The 15,929-nt window shown below is 40.1% G+C and overlaps 1 protein-coding gene across 1 annotated transcript; it reads left to right on the top strand.

Moving 5' to 3' along the window:
• Positions 1 to 455: 455 nt before the first annotated feature.
• On the top strand, positions 456 to 15,504 carry LOC127621635 (apolipoprotein B-100-like). Its single transcript, XM_052095311.1, has 26 exons — positions 456 to 572; positions 844 to 879; positions 1,251 to 1,363; positions 1,669 to 1,814; positions 2,163 to 2,307; positions 2,680 to 2,832; positions 2,939 to 3,063; positions 3,180 to 3,265; positions 3,621 to 4,071; positions 4,435 to 4,552; positions 4,645 to 4,791; positions 4,893 to 5,104; positions 5,226 to 5,454; positions 5,667 to 5,846; positions 5,945 to 6,148; positions 6,296 to 6,460; positions 6,585 to 6,790; positions 6,970 to 7,143; positions 7,242 to 7,363; positions 7,850 to 8,051; positions 8,261 to 8,433; positions 8,554 to 8,729; positions 8,862 to 8,977; positions 9,094 to 9,467; positions 9,586 to 14,009; positions 14,132 to 15,504. The coding sequence occupies exons 1-26, from the start codon at positions 515 to 517 to the stop codon at positions 15,293 to 15,295; spliced, it is 9,699 nt and encodes a 3,232-aa protein (XP_051951271.1). The 5' UTR covers positions 456 to 514; the 3' UTR covers positions 15,296 to 15,504.
• The last annotated feature ends 425 nt before the right edge of the window (positions 15,505 to 15,929 follow it).

Here is a 15,929-nt window from a genome sequence, read left to right on the forward strand (position 1 = left end):
CTTGTGATGCATGTATTCGTCATTGTTAGTGGAGAAATTAAAGAGCGAGTTTTAAAAGAGTTTTTTTTCATGTTGTACTTAATAGTTTGTCTTGTACTATAATCCAGGAAATAAACTAAGAAAGAAAACTTCAAATGTAATCTACAAAAAGTCAGAGAGCTTTTTTGGTCTTCATCCCCAACAATAACCTGTACCGAGCCAGATTTTGCATTACAGGAACGAAAATCAATCCAGCAAGGCAGACTAAAGTTGTACTTGCTGTTGGGTCGATGCAATCAGTGAGTTCCATCAGTTCCATTGCTGACAGGCCAGTCTTGGTAGCAGTTTATGAAACAGCCTTTGCCTTTGGTCTGCCACACTGGCTGATGGAACTTTGGACCTGTTGCAACCCTTCTTTAACCCCTTAAGTTGACCGAGTAGAGACGAGTTTAAAAGGTGCGAGCCAGAAGAGCTTCGCCAGTCTCCAAGAAAGGACTTGTTTTCGACCCAGGGCTTTCTGAGCTTCTTCTGTCCCATGATGGGGAATATGAAGCTCTGCTTATTGCTGCTACTCGGCACCTGTGCCGTAGCCCGTGAGTATAACGCTCCTTTACATTCTGTATGCACTGATGCTAGACTACCTATATGCACTGAAAATATGTAATTGATTATTTGATCCTATTTTAATTTTAGTACACTGTTTTCTGCATTTATTCTTTGAGTTGATGCTATCCATTTGTTTGTATGGTTATTTTCACTTTTTTTTAATACTGTTTGATTTAATCTTTGATTTATCTTTTGATGTAGCCTATGCTATTTTGATTGCACATTTTTAAAATTATAATTACATGACTTTTTCACCAGAGCAAGAAGAGTCCAGTTCTCATCCAGAATGTCACTGTAAGTTTTTTCTTTCTTTTATTTCTCAAACTTTTATGAAATGTAAGTGTTTTTGTACACAAAGTGTCTAGGTCCTTAGAAATGATAAGCGCCCCTCCTTATCCTTACCCTTTACCTACTAGACTTTCTGTACCCATCGTTGTTGTCAGTTACATTGACCCCGCAATAAATGACATCACCAGTCTAATCTGGGTCTGCCATTTACTGTACTCATTATCAACATTAGACAGTGCTTGATTCCAGATGTCAAAGTCCAGATGTCAAAGTTTTCGAATTGCTCACCCTGATTAGATAATGCAATAAAAAGTGATACAATGTATATTGTTCAAGATATCCCATCTTTATATTTTTCTTGTGTGTTTAATCTACAGTGTCTAAAAGATTTAAGATCTACAAAAAATATACATATCAGTATGAAGCAGAGATCCAGAATAGTGTGAAGGGGGCGTCTCACCTCACAAATGGCCCCAAAGTATCCTGCAAGGTACATTTAACTTTGAGAAATGGACTCTCATATGTTAACCTTTCAATATTTTCCTTTTTTCACTTGCTGGGTGAATGTTTTCTTTAAGCAAAATAAAATGTCTTACTTCTTTTGATTTTAGTTGGTGAAATATAACCTGGACATGTTCTTGATAGGTTTCGTGAGATTTAACCCTCTGTAATTAAATATGCCTCAGTAGATGGTCTAGCTTTGCTCGACTCTATTAGTTTTGCGTTTCTTCTCCGTTTTATAACATCAAGGACTTTTTTCATCCCTTAAAGTCATTATCTCCCCTTCATGCATAGGTTGAGATCGCTGTCCCCCAGGCATGCAGCTTTGAGCTCCGCACCAGCGAGTGCTCCCTGACCGAGGTTATGGGAGTGGCCGCAGATGGGACAACCACCTATGCACCACCTGCTGAGGCCCAGGCCTTCCAAGCAGCCATGGAGAAGTAAGTTTGAGTGACACCTCACAGTTATACATAGCCAATAAATCTGCAATTGGATCTTTCTAAAAATGTATGATATTCAAAATAAGCTCGCCAACCTTCCTGTGGAATATATAATAATACTACATTTAAATTCTATGTTTTAAGGCTGGTTTTAGTTGGTATTTTTACCAACTAAAGTTCTAGTTCACTCTGGGGCAGAGTGAACTAGTATTTTTTTTTTTCAATTTATACTGTGTGTTCATTTTTAAATTGATAAGAAGTTGACATTTTAGCCACAGTTTTCAACAAGTGACAACATGGATTCAATTGTTGATAACATGGATTCAACTGTTGCTTCTCTTTGAACAGGAACACACTGAAGTTTGTAGTTGAGGGTGAGACCAGTGTGACACTCTACCCCGAGGGCGATGAAGCTGACATCCTGAACTTCAAGAGGGGTATCATCTCTGCTTTGATTGTGCCTGTCATGGAGAAGGAGCAGAGCAAAGACATGGTAACAAAAACATGATTTCCTTTTATTAATCTTTGTACTGGTCATATTAACTTGATTTAAAAATTAGCAATCACCTACTAAATAACTGAGCAGATAAGATCTCTTATTATCTGGAATAATAAATTCTACTGAAGAACATTGTAACCTTAACCTGAGTCAACTGATAGGAGACAATTTCATGATTATGATATTGCCTAATTATCCACATGAACCTGGGATTGAAATGACGAAGTACTTACAGTTTTGGGTGGCAAGTTCTTGAAGCCAGCTTTTGCAATCATGATTTGCACTGAAGTATTAAATACATGTTTTAAGCCTTCATGCAACAAGTTAACATTTATTGATTTTGATTACATTATTTCATTAATCTAGGCCACTGTCCATGGAATCTGTGCCACTGATGTCAAGATCAACACCAGGGAGGATATTGCCACCGATGTCAGCATCACTAGGGACCTGTCTGGTTGTGATAGCTTTAAAACCCAAAGGAGCCACAACAGCCCCCTCGCTATAATCACTGGCTTGGTAAGACATTTACACTGCCAATAAAACCTATTCCAGCAGCAGGTAAAAATACTATTTTTGTATTTCTCAAAATAATGTTTATACAGTTCTGTCTTTGTTTCAACAGCAATACCCTCTCTCCAAACTGATTGGAAGTACCCAGACCTGCAACTATAAGTTTGACAACCAGAAAAAGCACATGACTTCTGCTACATGCACAGAGAAGCACATCTTCCTTCCCTTCTCTTACAAGTGAGTGACAATGACATAATCTCACAATAGTCCAATTTCTATAATTGCTAATAAAATGTGTGTATAACTGGAATATAACATTTTGATTCCCTCAATCTCGTTTAATTTATATGCAGGAATGAGTATGGCATCTCTTCCCTTGTGAAGCAAACCCTAACTCTTCAGGGAACCAGCAAGATCAATGACAGAGTTTTTGATTACAGTGAGTATACCCATTTTCTGTATACATTTCAAATCGATTAAAGAGTTCAGATTAAATTTACCTGTTCAAACGCTATACTGCCCTACAAAGACAAAACACAAGAAAATGGCTATAAAGTTTTTTGATTGTAGACCCAAATGTAGATTATAAAATAGAGTTTTTCTGAATCTGTGCATAGTTGAGACAAACCCATCTTTCCAAAAATGGATCATAGTCTAAGAGACTTGATTTTAGTCATAAGTTACTGCATTTAGGGCAGTAAAGTACCTTTTTTCCGAACAAACTGACTACTTTTTTCTCTGGATTGGTCCTATGCAGCCTTTCAATCATACATAATTCCCCATCTTTAACACAGGTTCTACTGACCGCAAGCACTTGGCTCTGGAGGTTGTGGAGGATAAGGCCACAGTCCAGACCTCAGAGACCCTGCTGTCCACCTTCAGAGAGCTGAAATCAATGCATGAAAGACCACATGGCAACCAGAGGGCAAGCAATTTCCATAGACTGGTGTCTGAGCTCCGTGGACTGGAGATTGATGTTCTGAAACAGGCCACCACCCAGATGGTGGAGGAAGACCAGCTCCTGACTTGGCAGGCCTTGACACAGTGCGGCACTGCAGAGTGCGCCAGCTCCATGTTCTATATCCTCAAGACCTTTGACTCTGATGCCATCGAGGTAGATGCTGCTGTCTATGCTCTGGGAATGATGCACATCCCCACTGGCCTCTTGGTAAAGGACATACTCGAGATTGCCCAGACCAAGCAGAGCAAGGCAATCATGTATGCTCTCAGTAATGTTGTAAGGAGGTAAGTGTTTCAAGACCAACTGTTTTTCACTTCACTGCTGAAAAGACCAGCATAGAACAGCATGAATATCCATGCTGGATATTGATGTTTGTTTCTGGTCAAACTGGTGGACCAGCATGGCCATAATTTTCACCAGCAAAACTTTGTTGAATATGGTCCACCTGAATGGGCTTTCTGGTAAAACTGGTTGACTGTGGTTGTCTTGCAGTTTAAACTATTCAAGCAACATCAGCACACCAACATTCAAAACACAACATATGCTGGTGACCAGCCATCCTGGTCTATTCAACAGGGTATACGTCACATATAGCTTAGAAAATCCAATCTCCACTGTAGCTGAGCATGTATGCTTTACCCTTTCAGGCATTTCCAAGCTGAGGGTCAGCTCACTTCTGAGATTATGGAGGTGTACAACTTCATCAACTCTATTCTTGGTGCCGACTGTGCTGGAGAAAAAGAACTGACCTTCCTGACCCTAAGGGTGTGAATTTCTAAACATATACCTTTGTGAACCGTTTTCCCAATTTGCAATTTGAGAACAATTATCTGATCATTGTTATATTCCATATTTAGGTTGTTGGAAACATGGGTGAGGCAATGGAAGCAGCTGATCCCAACATCAAGAACACCCTGATCAAGTGCATGAGACAGCCTGCCACCACCCTGTCCATCCAGATGGCTGCCATCCAGGCTTTCAGACGCATGTCTTTGACTTCTGATGTAAGTGTTGCAAGTTCTTCAAACATGGATTGTGTGCTATGCCATGTAATATCTCTCAAGTCCTAGGTACTAACAGAATGCCTTCTTTATTTTTCCCTCAGGTTCGTTCCAACATCCAGAGAGTTGCTCTTTATGCCAAAGGTGCTGTTCAGAAGAGACTGGCTGCCTATCTCATCTTGATGAGAAAGCCTGAGGAAAGCGACCTGGAGGTTGTGAAGAAGATCCTCACCCAGGACCAGAATGTGCAAGTCAAATCCTTTGTGGCTTCCCATGTCTACAACATTATCCATTCCAAGAACCCTGAAATTCAAGAGTATGTATATTAGTTACTTTTCATTTTGTCAGACTAATTTTAAGAGATATCATGTGCATGTGTTTATCCATTCAGTTTTTTCTATATACTCCCCTCAACATGGTAACTTTTTCCTTCTCAGGTTAAGCAAAAAGATAGTCGAGGTCATGCAGGACGATGAGGTGTTTAGCCACTCCAACTTTACTCAGCTCTCTGGTAACTATAAGATGGATGCATTTATGCCAGCAAAGGAAGCAATGGGCTCAAGCACACAGGGAAGCATCATCTTTGACCCCAGCAGCCAGTTGCCCAGGGAAGTTATGCTTGAGACAACCCTGAAGGCCTTCGGTTACAACCTTGACTTCCTGGAGGTAGGAGAGGTCATGTGTTATTGTCTATGTAAACCTTATTACTGTACTTGGACAGATCTTAAAAAATATCTTAATCAGGGTAGAGAAAATATTTTGTTTGCGCTTGAAAACTAGGCAATTGATGTACAGTCTATTCAATGGGATTCTAAAGTGACTAGCTGTCTCTTGACTTAGAATTTCTAAGTAAAATTTTGATTTGTTTTGTCACCAAGTTTGGCGTGGAGGGCAAAGGATTTGAGCCAACTGTCGAGACTCTTTTTGGAAGCAATGGGTTCTTCCCTGACACCATTTCCAAGGCAATTTACTGGGTTGGGGACAAGATGCCAAACAAAATGAATGAGGTTCTGCAGGAATGGGTTGAGCCCCTTAGAACAGAGAAGACTAAGAGACAGGTACTGATATCAATTTCTTACAAACATAATGATTCATATTAGATTATTCATCAAAGGTTGGTTAATATCGCAAGCATTTTCATGATTCTGTTTGACAGGTTCCTGAGAACATTGTAAGGGAAATGGTGCGCAACTTCAACAAGCTTGCTAAGGATCTGTACAACCTGGACTCCCCAGAGGCTGTGGCCTACTTGAGGGTCATGGGAATTGAGCTGGGATACATCAAGAGCACCAGTGAACTGTCTGTCATTGTTGACAGGATGGTCACATACGTTCAAGCCCTTAAGTCCACACCTGCTTTGGTATGTACATTTTCACATACATGTCATACATTGATAAAATAGTATTTCATGGATCATAACCAATGGATTTAATATGTGATATTCTAAGAATAGATGTATTTTAGACTGCAAATGTTTTTAAATACAATTGTTGCTGTTTCAATTCAGATTACAAAGGCCTTGATGTCCGGGGATCAGAGCTTTTTTGCTCACTATATCTTTATGGATAATGAGTTCTCCCTGCCAACCGCCTCTGGATTCCCCCTAAAGTTTGCTCTGTCTGGAACCTTTGCACCTGGAGTAAAGGGTGGTCTGCGTATGGTGCCTGGCAAGGTGTTAAAACAATCTTTGATAACTATTTGATACAATTTCGAATTGGTTGATGTGGAAAAACGTGTTATATATTGTAGAAGCATTTCCACTACTATTGCTCATTGTTTCACTATTCTCTTCATAGAGTGAAATGTCTTTTTCACCCTCCATGGGAGTTGAATTTGTCACCCGTATGGGAGTCCACATCCCCAAGTTTGTTGTCTCTGCTGTGGAAATGCACACTAACCTGTTTCATGAAAGCTCTCTCAATGCCAAAATCACCATGGGCGATGGTCAAATCAAGCTTTCTATCCCTGCACCCCAGGGTCCTAACCAACTCTTCAGAGCCAGGTAGCTGTTTTACTGTCACCTGAAACATACTGAAATTATTTATTGTAAACAATATAAAAAATTACTTTGTCTAACCTTAAAATAAATGTACATAAAGAAACAGCGTCAGGCTCCAACAAATTTGGTCAAGACATTCATCTGATTTAATGAGAAACCCTGTGTCATTTTTCCATGAACAGCAACAAGCTTGTGATGGTGTCCAACACCCAGGTCACACTTGTGCCTGACACAGGTGACAGGACCGCCATTGCAAAGTGCAGCCCCCTCATTTATGGCATCAATTATTGCACTAGCATCATCTATTCTAGAGCTGTGACAAATGCTCCACACTTTCCTCTCAATGGAGAGTCCATGTAAGAATCAAACTTCTTCACATTCACATTCAATCATTCATCTATTTCCAACATTTTGCCATAAATCTCACATTATACTAAACCTGTTGCCTGAACAGGTTTGCTGTAAACATGGAGCCCACTGGTGAAGTCACTGAGTACACTGCAACCTTTGCCTATGAAGTCTTGAACGAGGACAACCAGAAGGTTGATTCTCTGAAAATGATTCTGAGAGCAGAAGGCATGTATACTCAAAAAATGTTAATTTTAAAACATGATTTAATGACATAACCATTATAAACATAATCTAACTACATGAGGTTACACCAATGAAAGTAATTTTTCGTTGTTCACCAAAAAATTACAATTCTTTCATTATTTACTCCAACCTCTTGTTTTTCCAAAACCATATTTTTTTGACACTTCCATGGAACACTGGGAAATGTTGTCTTAGTCACAATTCACATTCAATGCATCTTTTCTATACTATATGGTGAATTGTGGCTAAGGCTAGCAATCCACCTATCATCTCCTTTTGTGAAAATGGCTGGAACAATATGAGGTTGAGTGAATGGTGGCTGAACTTTCATTTTTGGGTGAACTATCCATTTACATTAACAATAGCAAGATACAACTTTTTACTGTGATTCACAAAGAGATTTGGTTTAATTGGATTTGTTCTATTTGTTTCAGACGAATAATTATTTTTCTCTGTTCTAATCATTAGGTGCTGAGCCCACTGAGGCCACTGCCTCTGTTAAGTACAACAGGAATAGTAATATTCTCACCACCAGCATTGAGATCCCTGACTATGATGTTGAGGCCGGAATCAAAGTTGGTGTCACTGACAGCACTGCTGAAGGAAAAAGGATCACTTTTGATATCACAAACAAAAACATTCCCCAGCTGTCTCTCAGCGGCCGTGCTAAGTAAGTACAGAAAATCACTTTTAAAAAGCACTTGCCATGTTCCTTTTAGACACATTTTTTCCCATTTTGGGTCCAAAAAGTAGATGCAACATTCAAAATACTTATTATTTTGACAATAATTTGACAAGTTCCTGATTTTATACTAAAATGCAACCAAAATTCTTATTTCTTTGAGAGGAAATCTAAAGAAATGTTTTTGCTAATAACAGGTTTGAGGCCATGAGAGAAGGTTTGTTGGAAGCTCAGTTGATTGTACCCTCATTCAGCACTGAAGCCACCCTTACTGCCACCATCACCAATACTGAAGATTTGACTCTGGAACTCAAGAGTAACATCAAGCTCCCAGAGACAAACTCTGTGCAGAAGATCACCTTCCAATTTGGTAGTGAATCCTTCTCTTCTTTCACTGTTTTTTGTTAAAGCTTTAATATATTATTGTAATTATTATGAGGATTTTTTTTTTTCATAAAATGTGATAAGTGAACAATTCTTCTCACTACAGCTGATGATCAGATGAACGTTGAGCTGAAGTCTGACATGGACTCAGAGATTCGGAAGCTAATGGCTAGCACAGCACCTCTTCAGAGTCGCATGCATCAGATCTTTGATGACATCATGGAACATCAAGTTGTTAAGACTGACATGAAGCTTCGTCACATTTATGCCAAAATCTGGGAGGTATGATTGTCTCCCATTTATTTATAGATTAAATTGATCATGAAAGCAAACCATTCAAAAACACAATTTTTATTGAAGTCATGATTATTTTGTGGAAGGTTGTTCAACCCAATATGTTCAATGATATTACAGGCTTACCTCATTTGGATAGACAAGATTTCTGCTGATGTTCCCTACCTTCAGATGCTAAGAGAGAACATTCCTGAGCTGACTATTCCATCTTTGCCTGACAGTGTGTTCATGAACACGTAAGATTAATTCTAAACTCGTATCCCTTTTTATGCATATTATCTACATTATCCACACAAAAACTACAAATGTGGCATATTCATTGACTTTCAAAATAATTTTGTTTTATTTTTAGAGAGAGCACATTCAAATACAAGTTCAACAAGGATCGCTTCACAGTCACCATTCCTTTGCCTCTTGGTGGAAAGACATTTGAGGACCTGAGAATCCCTCCTACCATGGCCACCCCCGACTTGGCTATACCTCAGATTGGTCTAATGCTGCCCTCTAAACAGTTCAGTCTACCTACCTTCTCCATCCCCGCCAGCTATGACCTCTCAATGCCACTCCTTGGAATGGTAGAGTTATCTGCCAAAGTGAGCACCAACTTCTATAATATTGAGGGAGTTTTCTCTGCTGGCAACAACACTGTCAACGAGCTCAGCTACATTGCAAGCTACAAAGTTTCTGCTAACAGCCCTGTGGAACTTCTTGCCTTTACTGTGGAAGGTAAACTCATTAGATTTTTTACTATAACATTATTTTATGTTAGATTCGCTGATCGATATGATATGGATCTTTGGATAGGATTTTTCTTCTTTAATTAATGACAATCTTTTACATTCAGGAGCTGCCAACATGGCTGACATCCCAGAGGGCCTTGCAAAGGTCGACATCAGTTCTTCCCTGCACCATAAGCTCATCGATGCACATTTCAGCTTAATGGAAACAACCAAAATCACAGATGAAGTCAAGGCTACAGGAAATTACAAGATTGAAGCTTCCAGCCCTCTGGGTATGCAGATGTCCCTGGTGTACACAGTTCAGGCTTCTATCTCCTCTGAAATCGCAACTGATGGCAATTTGGATGGATCATTAAAAGTAGGCCCCATGTCTGCTAGCACCACTGCCACCCAAACTTTTGTACTTCAACCTAAAACCAGAGAAGCAAGAGCTGAATCCTCTATCAGGGTGAGTTCTCCCATTTTCCAAATCCAAAACCAGATGAAAGCTACAGCAGCCAATGGAGAACTTTCATTTGAGTCAAACACGAACATCAACAATGACCCAATTCGCCACACCACCAAGTTCAACATTGAGTTCAAGGAGGCTCAGTTTACCTTCAAGGCAGATTCTGTCACCAAAGCTGATGAGCGCATGCTTCGCAACCAGGTAGGCTTCTCTGCAAGCATGGAGGAGGCCACTATCAGGATTGAGTCCCAGGCTGATGACAACACAAACCGTGCTTTCTCCCTGCTTGCTGGATCCCTGAACACTCAGGGACTGGAGCTGAATACAGATGCTTCTATCAACTTTGCTGCCAACCGTGCCTCCCACAAAGGCACCCTGTCCTTCACCAAGGATGGCTTGGCCACTAGCTGTACCACCAATGCTCAGGTCAGTTCCGTGACCTTTGAATACATCTTCAATGGTGGTATTGCAACATCTGGTGCTACAATGTCTGTATCTACCAAGGGAACAGTCCATGAGAACAGTGCCGAACTTAAAGTTGAGGGAAGACTTGCAAGCTCAGAGGTATATCTAAACAGCATGTATAAGGGTGATATCTTCAATGCCAACACTAGAAACAGAATCACTTTCAAGTTAAATGAAGAGGGCCTGAACCTCTCCAACAAGTTGACTGCATCACTTCAGGAGATGAAAATAGAAAACACTGATTCTCTGATACTTACCCTCAAATCTCTGGCCATCAACTCTGAGTCTGACAACTTCCTGAATGAGAACAACTTCTACAAGCACAACATTGCAGTGGACATTCATGACTATACAGCTTCTTTCAATGTCAACAATAATCTTAAAGTCATCAGTGTCAACTTCATCAATGATGCCCAGATGAAGGCAGAGCTTTACAAGATGGAATTGACTGGAACTCTGAAGGGAACCTTTGGTGAAGAGGAGCTGAGACATACATATGAGATGACCTATGCTGACCAGACAGCCACCACAAAGTGCAGCACCACTGGAACACTCCTAAGCTCTCAAATTACTCAGAGCTCTGACCTTGAGATTGTTGGATTTTCCTCAAAGTTCAACAATGAGGTGCGCTTCAAATCTCCCTCTCTACGACTGGAGAGCAAATTACTCACCAAAGTAGAACCATTCAGCATGAATGTTGACAGTTCCTTCAACTCTGACGGAGAGCTCAACCTGTTTGGAAAACACAGTGGTCAGGTGAACAGCATGCTGCTCCTACGTGCCGAACCTAAGTCTTTCTCACACAAGCATGAATGCAAGGCCTCAACCTTTCACCAGTTGAATAGTGGAAACTCCATTGAAACTAACTTCCAGAATGAAATAACCAGTGCTTTCACGCCTCAGCAGCAAAAACTGAACATCAAGATGGAGTCTAAACTGAACAGTCATGCCTTTGAGCAGAGCTTAGAGATCTTCAACACTCCAGAGAACATTGGTGTTGCGTTAAAAGGCACCGTATTAACCAGTCTCTTGAATGAAGAAAAGAGCAATCAGGAATTTGCCATCACAAGTGCTGTGAAATATGAGAAGAACAGTGATTTTATTTCTCTGCCCTTCACTGAGAAGCTGCCTGCTCTCACTGAGGAGATCAAAACTGCAATGCTGACCATGAAAGATCAGAGCATTGTCCTGCTTAATGAAATTGATGGTAAATATGACATTAGTGCCACTCTGCAGAACAAAGGAAGTGAACTCCAGCAAGTAATTGTAGATTTTAATGTGGAGACGTTTTATGATGATTTGAAGCTTTTCAGCATCTACCCAGCAGAAACAAGAATTGAACAAACCCTGCAGCTTGTCAGGCACTGGATTGACCATTTGGAACAAAGAACTGGCATTATCACCAAAATAAATAAAATCTACAACAAAGTTGATGAGGTTCTAGCAGAATATAAGATTGAGGCGATGGTAGGGAAAATCATTGATGAGGCTGTGGAACTAATGAAACAATACAAGCTAAGGGAAACCATGCAATCAGCTGCAAGTTATCTCAAATCTATTGACATCAAACCACTGTTTGACAAATTCTTTGAACATGCGAATGAGGTGATCAAACAACTATATACCAAAGCCAAACAAATTATTGCTTTTGATTATGACACCCTGGCTGATGAAGTAAAGCAGATGGTCACTGACCTGAGCAAAATCCCCTGTTTTGGAATTCTGTATGGTGAGTTTGAGATCATAGCCCCCGAGCACACTGTGAAGACCACTGCTGAAATGAAAAACGCAACAGACAGCTCTGATGCCCCTCAGTTCACTGCCAACCTGAATTCTCAGTTCCAGACTCCTATTGATCTCTTGGCCTACACCTTTGACACCACTGCTCGCCTTAACATCCCTAGAATTAATTCTATGTCCCTGACCGAGTCAGTGAAAGCCAACCATATGGCTTTCTCTTTTGATCACCAGGGATCCTTGTCTATTATTGGTGCTTCAGCCAAGGCATCTGCTAAGACCTATGCTAAGGCAACAACAGAACCATACAATGCTGAGTTTGTGAACAATGCATTCCTGAATATGGAGAGTGGATTCTCAAGTACTTTGGAGACTTCTTACAACCACAGTTTGAACATGCCAGTGGCCAACATCTTCAGTGAAGCCACAATGACTCAGAAGGCTGCTGCTCAGCTGGAATCTGGCATCATCAGCTTCACCCTTGGAAATGATGGCAAAGCCAAGTACTCTGTCAAGGATTACTCTGATGACGGAACACACAAGAGTGACTTGGAAATTTTGATTAGTGTAGAGTCCATAAAACTGACCTTCAGTGGTGCTACTGATAGCAGTTTTCTCAAGATGAAGCAGAAAGTGAATGCCGAGACTGGTAATTTCATTCAGATCACATTTGATGCACAAGCAGAGACAGAAACTCCCTTCATCAAGAGCAGCATTGCAGTTGTTAAAGGGCAGATTCATGTAAAGGACCCAATGGTTGAATTGAGTGTGTCCCATGATGCTGAACTGATTGGCAAAGTTGAGGGTACCATTTCCAACTCAGTTAACTTCAAAGCTGTGCCTTATGAAATCATCTTTACAACCAAGAACAAGGAGAACACCAAGCTTGTGCTTCCCTTTAAGCTGTCCGGTAAAGTTGATCTGCAGAATGACATGTCATTATCTCTAAGTCCCACAGTGCAACAGGCCAGCTGGACCGGTCTTGCTAGGTTCAATCAGTACAAGTACGCTCATTACATCAATATGGTTAACAGTGAGAAGGAAATTCAGATTTCTGCATCAGTCAATGGTGAGGCTGACCTTAATGTGCTCACCTTGCCAATTAACATCCCCAAAGTGACTGTCCCATTAATTAACAAGGAAACACCATATGTAAAGAGATTTTCTTTATGGGAGGATGCAGGCCTTAAAAGAGTCTTGATCACACCTCAGCAGACCCTTGATATGGATGCACAGCTTAAGTATGTGAAGAACCCAGAGAAGTTCAACATGGAGCCAATTCTCAATGCTATCATTAGTAAAATCAAAATACCCATTTTTGCACCCAATTTCAATTCCAAAATAACATCAGATATATACTCATGTCCTTCTTTCACAATGATCACTCTACCCAATATACAGGAGTCAATCATGATCCCTGTCATGGGAGACCTTACCTATGTGTTCTCTGTGAAAACCGCTATGATGACCATGAACACCAAGGCTGAGATCCTAAATCAGGATGAGTCTGTTGCTCAGTTCGAAACTCGTGCAATCTCAGAGTTTGATGTTTTCAATGGCATGACCAGTGGCTCTGCCACATTGAACATGAATTCAGGGATGAAATTGTTCACCAAGTTCAATGTGGAGCATAAATATTTTGAGAACAACTATAATGGACTTTTTCAGTCCAACACAGAATTCTCTAAGGCTTTTATTTCAAATGCTGCTAAAGTCAATCTGCCAGCTGTGAAATGTATGCTCTACCACAACCTAAATGGAAATGCTGAAGAGGGCCTTACTGTCTCAGTATCTTCCCCATCTGCTGGACTCCTTGGTCTTCAGCTGCAGAGCAAGAGCTTATCCCACTATACTGGAAGACTTTTTGGTGCTTATCTGGTAAGACTCAGCTATTTATTAAATTATTATGAATAGTTTATTTTCAAATTATTCTTAATAATGCTTCAGAACTTTCAATTAGCAGTTGACATGACCATACCATTTTCTGTTTTTCTTTAAAGTCTGAGGACAATGTGGACATCCTGAAGGTAAATGTTGCGGTAAAGGACTCAAACAGGTTGAGCTTCCAGACAGAGTGGAACAAGGAGGTCCCCACTCAGATTATCATGTGGCTAAAGGAGAAAGTTGCTTCCTTGAAGGATTTGAAAGACAAAATAACATATTACATCAATGCAGTTTATGATGATATCAGCAAGAAATATGAGAAGCTAGAGAGTACCATTGATGACATGAAGGATCAAGGTAAAGTCATTTACAGGAGAGCAGCTGAACAGATTGCCTCTGCTGACCTCACAGGAATCTGCAGTAAGATCTCTGAAAACATGGTGATCTTCCTAAGAGCATACCAGAATAATATTCAAACTCTGTTGGAAGCAGCCATCTCATTTATGAGGGACACCCAGTTCCAGCTTCCTGGACACTCTGAGAAACTCTCTGGACTTGAGGTCTACAATAAAATCAGTGTCTTCATAGCCGATGTCATCGAAAAGGCCATCACAAGGATACCAGAGATCGTCGCCACATATGCTGAAACTGTCACTGAGTATATCAGAGAAGTAGAAGTCACAATTCCTGGGTCCACCTACATTATCAGTGGAAGAGAAATGTTAGATGACTTCCATGCTGCTTTCCAGAAGATCCAAAGCCAAATGATCACCATCGTGAATGGTCTGGGTGATGTTAGTTTTGAGACCATTGTGCAGAAACTGTCTGAAATCCTGAAATTCAGTGTGGAGAAGGCAGAGGAGCTCCTAAACACTATCAAATTTCAAGATCTGGACAAGCTTTCCAGCTGGATCAGCAATGTCTACACTGATGCTGTCAACTCCAACTTCCTGAGTGAGATTACTGAGCATGTTGAGAAGTCCAGGAGAATTATTGAAGACTACTATAATACTATCAAAGCTAAGGCCCAGGCAATCTTCGCTGAGATGACCATTGAGCAACTGATTGCAGATATCCAGGCCTGGATTGATTCTACTGTGGCCCGTCTGGAAGTTCTCAAGAACCAGTTTATCGAGACTCTTAAGGATGCCATCAAGGATGTTCAGTCCTATGTGAGAGTGAGTGACACAGAGATGGACATTGACATTCCTCTTCCACTCATGTGGAATTTCATCAGTGGAGTGTTTTCTGGTCCTTGCATGAAGACACTCTCTAGCTAAACTATTTACAATGAGAAATTATCAATATTGCCTCATTAAAAGTGTTATGCCTATACAACATGTGTCCAAGCTGCTTTGGTTCCCTGTCTTTGTTTTGTAAGTGACTAATTTAGAATAGTGTTCTCTAAAGTAAATGTCTGAATGTTACAATCTATGTCTTATTGTATTTAAAAAGCAATGATAGTGAAGTCCCAATAAAAACTATTTGTACTGCATTAGTTGTTTTGTGTTGTATACAATCAGCTGTCAGTACAATAATCTCCCCTTTAAATTTTAGGACACTTACAGTGACACTTCCTTATATACTGTATATAACCCTGTTCTGTGAAATTTGTTTTAGATCAAATTACTTTAAACACATATAGGTGACAGCACAGATAAATCTAGTTTAATAAATAACTAGATAAATGAAATAGTGTGCTAATATACAGATTGGATATAATTTACATTAAACAAAAGGTTTAGAAATATATTAGGAATAGTTCACCAAAAAAGGAGAATTCTCTCATCATCTACTCACCCTCATGCCATCTTAGATGAATATGACTTTCTTCTGCTGAACACAAACAGATCTTTTTAGAAGAATATCTCAGCTCTGTAGGTCCATACAATGCAAGTGAATGGTGAGTAGAAC

The sequence above is a fragment of the Xyrauchen texanus genome, chromosome 28 (genome assembly GCF_025860055.1).
Source record: "Xyrauchen texanus isolate HMW12.3.18 chromosome 28, RBS_HiC_50CHRs, whole genome shotgun sequence".
Lineage (NCBI taxonomy): Eukaryota > Metazoa > Chordata > Actinopteri > Cypriniformes > Catostomidae > Xyrauchen > Xyrauchen texanus.